At 38.3% G+C, this 4,813-nt stretch overlaps 1 protein-coding gene across 1 annotated transcript in view; it reads right to left on the reverse strand.

Annotated features, from left to right (window-relative positions):
- Positions 1 to 1,469, reverse strand: part of LOC140926366 (ATP-binding cassette sub-family C member 4-like) — a 17,274-nt gene extending 15,805 nt beyond the window's left edge. The window contains exon 1 of the mRNA XM_073376118.1: positions 939 to 1,469. Coding sequence (XP_073232219.1) covers positions 939 to 1,469 — 531 coding nt within the window. The remainder of the gene's footprint in view (positions 1 to 938) is intronic.
- Between the last annotated feature and the right edge of the window lie 3,344 nt (positions 1,470 to 4,813).

Below are 4,813 nucleotides of genomic sequence, written 5' to 3' on the forward strand. Positions count from 1 at the left end.
CAGATGCTTGAAAAATATAAAAAAAAACATCGTTTATTGCACTCTTTGCTGTAAAATACACCTGAATTGCCAAGTTGTAAAATTAACAATCACTATGCTATAACATTCAAAAGGTAATAAAACTAGTCTAAAAATTTAAAGGTAATAAAATCATTTTCTTTTTTGATTCTAATGTAAGGACGGAAAGACTTTTCATGGCCAGATCTAAGATCATATGGTACACTAATAACTTCATGACAAGTGCGTAACCTCCATGCCGAGATTAACGTGCGACTTATAGAAAGTCGTCTTTTCTCAAGACTCTTAAGACCAGAGAAGGTCAGAGCTTCATCATAACTTAAGTCTGGGAAATCAATTGTAGGGGCTCGTTTTTGTATAGATTCTAAATTGACAGATAAGTGCTCTGGAATATCTAGCCATAATATCTTGACGCAACTCGGAAATGGCCTATTCTCCCTATTGCACAAAAAAGGACAATTTAGTACGTTAAGCTGTACTTAAATGTCCCGTTTGGGTATGAACATAATTATGCCCTCGATCATAGATTTGTAAACTTATTTGACATTAGCCAAGAACGACCTTGAGTGTTTTCTCGCTCAATCAATAATTTTCTTTTGCGTATAAAGTTCCTTTCGTCCTGTCAAGCGCCATACGGTGTGCACAAAGGGAACTTGAGCCCTCTTGAGTGCCCGAGTAGCGTTGTACTCGGGCACAGGCATGGTGCCCGAATTCTGGCGTAAGTTCTTAAAAAAGGGTGTGTACACAGTGCCAAGCGAGTAGAAAACTCGAGCACTGTGCCCGGGCACCAGGTGTGAACGCTGCCTTAGGCTCTATTTCGGCCCAAGCCAGTTGAGTTAGCTGGACTGGCTAAAAGGTTTAAGCCCACCTCCTCATCGGTGTGGACACATCTGGCCGTCTCTGACATTTTTGTTCATTACCTTCATATAAACTAATCCTTTAAGGGCGCTGCTTATTTTGATACCCAACAGCTCACACTGGTAGTTAGCGTGGTGCATGGCAACAGAAGAGATCACTCCATTTATCCCTAGTGCGATGGCACTGCTATAGAGAAGATACATATTGTGTAGCTCTGCTGTCATCAGCGATTTCACAAGATATCCAAGAAGCAATGGCTGAAGAATATGACAAAGTGTCTCGACACTAATAGCTGAGACGATGATCATTTTTTCCTTCGCAGTTAACGTCTTCAGTATGCTTTTCCAAAGTTTTGGTTTAATATCATACATTTGACTATCAGCTGTTTCCTCGGTCCATTTTGCCTGAAGTTTCTTCGTCAAAAACCAAGAAGTGGTTTCTTCTTTAAGAGGTAAAAGATCATTTTCATCAACAGCTCTTTCACTCCCAGTCTTCATCAAAATGTTCATCCATTGAAACAAAAGAGAAGAAAAAAAGCTTATGTTTTCCGAGTATGCAGAGCTGACGATCTTTCTGTACGTCTTCTTTGTCATTTTTTGGTATCTAAGGAAGAAACAATCGGATTTTAAAAAAAACTATTAGTGAGTAGGCGGGGGAAAGGTTGGGGGGTGGGGGTGGTTGGGATTAAACACGGGAAGCCACTTGCAAGGTCATTTCAAGACTGGGAGTCATCCTTGTGTTGTTGTTTTTTTTTTCTGGAGCGTTGTTCAAATTAATGAAAAGTACAATGTGGATTATTCTTTTAAATGTGGGGGTTTCCGTGGTTTTAATGCAAATAAATGAGGACAAAACAATAGACTTTTTGTGTCTTGTTATGTTTTGCCACCCGGATCCATTCACGCTTCGCATGCTAAAAGAAACAAAGCAATGTCTGACAAATTGCTTCCCTTAGCTATATCAAACCACAAAGAAACAGTCACTTTGCCTTGATAATGACCGATGATTGCCAATATTTTCGAAACATCAGATCCAGCGTTAGTTTTTAAACATTTTTTACTAAAGTTTAGTAAACCGCTTATCAAAGAAGTTATTTTATCAAACCGAAGAAGAAAATTCAGGCTTTTAAAACTTTGGGCTTGATACCCGCCAGCCAAAATCGATAGTCATTCATCCCTAAAATCTGTCTCACAAGGCCTAAAAACAATCGGTTAAAGGAAGGAATGGTGGATGATAGCTAATGAAGGAGAAATGCGAACAGTTGCACAGTCGACGGGGAAAGAGTTCACCACTGTCGTTTTACTCTTTAATTTGAAAAGTGCATCACTTAAATCACCAACAATGGCCGGTACTCTCCTTCCTATATACTCAGTGTAGTGAACTGAATCAATCATGGAGATCGATCCATACCATTGCATCCCTACCTAGAAAACCATTTGATTACCAGACTTTGATTGTAAAAAAAAGCGATATGAACGAACAGCCCGACGTTATGGCTAATCTTTGGATGCACTGACCGTTAATGGTTTTCACCGAATTCAGGCCGAACGGACACCGAATGACTAGCTTATCATGGTAAAGTTACACGTCTTCACAACGATTCTACAATACAGGTTAACACCACAATAAATGTACTTTTTCTTGTTTGATTTTTCAGATTTCAAAATTGATTGCCAAAAAGGTACACCTACCTTGCTCTCTTGTTAAAATTTGCCTTAGTGAAGCAAAAAAATTGTCTGAACTGAAGAGACTGTTCAAACTTTAAGGGCATTTCTCATTTTGCATTTTTCGTATGACTTAAATCACCACATAGCGTGTTTTGTTGTTATCAATCAACAGAGCATAAACTTGTCTCTCGCATTCTAGTTTGTATAGGAATGAAATCAGTGAAGCATCAAGCTTAGAGTGCCTTGAGCAGCTCAAAGAGGCTTTTAAAAACTCTGAAAGAGAAGTCAATTGATTTCGGTGTTACCTCCAGCATCTAAAAAACACCAAACCTAGATACTGATTTAGGTAGAATGGTCTTTAATTACAGGCGAAAGTCCCTAGTTCGAGGCATTCGACTAGAACAGTTATATTCACATTTTTTATGTCTTCTCTATTTATTGTTTTGTTTAATTTATGTTCATTCATAACAAAAATTCAAAGAACGGTCGTGACACAACAGCATCTAAATTGCTCACGCATCGCTTCAGCGCCAGCTGTGTCGGCGAAGTTTTGCAATTGCTCCATTTCGATACGAAGCTATTTAATTTCTTGTTAAAATTAGTGTTACCTTTTATTCTAACGGATATAATGAGTCAATTTTTCTCATTTCTACTTTACGTTTATTGCAAAAATGGTCACACGATTAAGCTTTTTTTTGGGTGTTTATAGTTGCAGTTTGTTTTTGTTTTCCTTCAAAGTATTTACCCTAATACTAAGAGCAAGTAGACAGATGCCATTCAGAATAACAACAAAAAACTGTTTGCAATTCACTTTAAGACGGAGATGATGGAGATGATGATGTGGTCATCTTTAGGCGGTCAGTCAAAACTACAACGAATAAATCCAATGTGATGCCCATAATATTCTGGAATCAGTTTAAATATTGTCGGAAATATAGAAAGAACCCTGCAGTATGTGTATGACAATCCTTTTTAAAAAACATATTACTTTACACCAATGTTTAATGAAGTAATGTGGTTCCCTAATTCAACTTGTTAGTGAGCATCATGTAATATTAATATGAATTCACAGCCGTCTAACTACCACATAGTTCTCATTTAGAGGTGTTATCTTTAGTTTAGACACCCCTGTGGTAATTGTGGTGCATAAGGGAATACCACTTGTTACAATGTACACTGTCCCAAGTTAATAGTGGAATTTTTATGATAATAGGAAATACAGTGCATCAATGATCTGATTAGTGGACCTTAATAGCCAGTAGATTTGAATTAGAGTATTTGCTTTAAATTAGAAGCCCGGGAAGGGGTTATGCTGGGGGCACTAACAGAAAGGGACACCTTTTCCACGCTTCAGTTATGACAGGGTAGGGATTTCCTGAGTTAAAGTATATGAGAGGGTAGACTGTTTGTCATTTCGTTCTGTAAAAAGACTAACAGAAAGAAATTGTAACAAAAAAAAATAGTCCAAAAAATTACCTGGTTTCTGATTCCTTTATATTAAAATGACAGTGCATTTACAACAGTCAGTTGTTGTTTTGCTACTGCATTCACGCTAATATATTCAGAAAATGTACATCAAATTGTTCAGTTTCTTAGGGCCTGTTTACATGGAGGTGTGGGACCCCAGGTAGTTGAGGTAATCCGCTTGGGTGTGGTAACCCGTTTGTCCGTATAATCTCTCATTTTAATTTGATCACGTTTACATGATAAGTGGGGTGACCCGCCATACTTTACCTCACCTACGTGGGGTCCCCCACCTCCATATAAACAGGCCCTTATTTATATTCAAACCAATTTTTCCAGATCATTTTCGTTCGTAACGAACGTCTGACACTCTGTACCAAGTTTGTTTTTAACATTCCTACTGAAGATTTTGATTAACTATTAATGATCGATGTTATTCAATCAAACTGACGAGATTCATTGAATAAATAAAGAAGCAACGTCTTTAACTAAGGGCCTGTTTACATGGAGGTGGGGGACCCCAGGTAGGTGGGGTAACCCGCCTGTCCATATAATCTCCCATTTTAATTTGACCAAGTTTACATGATAGGTGGGGTGACCCGCCAAGTCGGGTAGACCGGTCTGCCAAACCGGGTAACCCTCTCAGCCGGGGTAAAAAAAAAAATTAATTGTAAATTGCTTTTTTTACCCACGAAGCACTTAAGAGTTCATATGAACTCGTTTAAACGTGTCCGTGCGTTCCAGATCGAATTGGAAATTGGAAGTGTTAGTTTTTGAGGAGAGGGGAAAACCGGAGTGCCTGGAGAAAA

This window comes from Porites lutea, chromosome 2 (assembly GCF_958299795.1).
Source record: "Porites lutea chromosome 2, jaPorLute2.1, whole genome shotgun sequence".
In the NCBI taxonomy this organism is placed as follows: Eukaryota; Metazoa; Cnidaria; class Anthozoa; order Scleractinia; family Poritidae; genus Porites; species Porites lutea.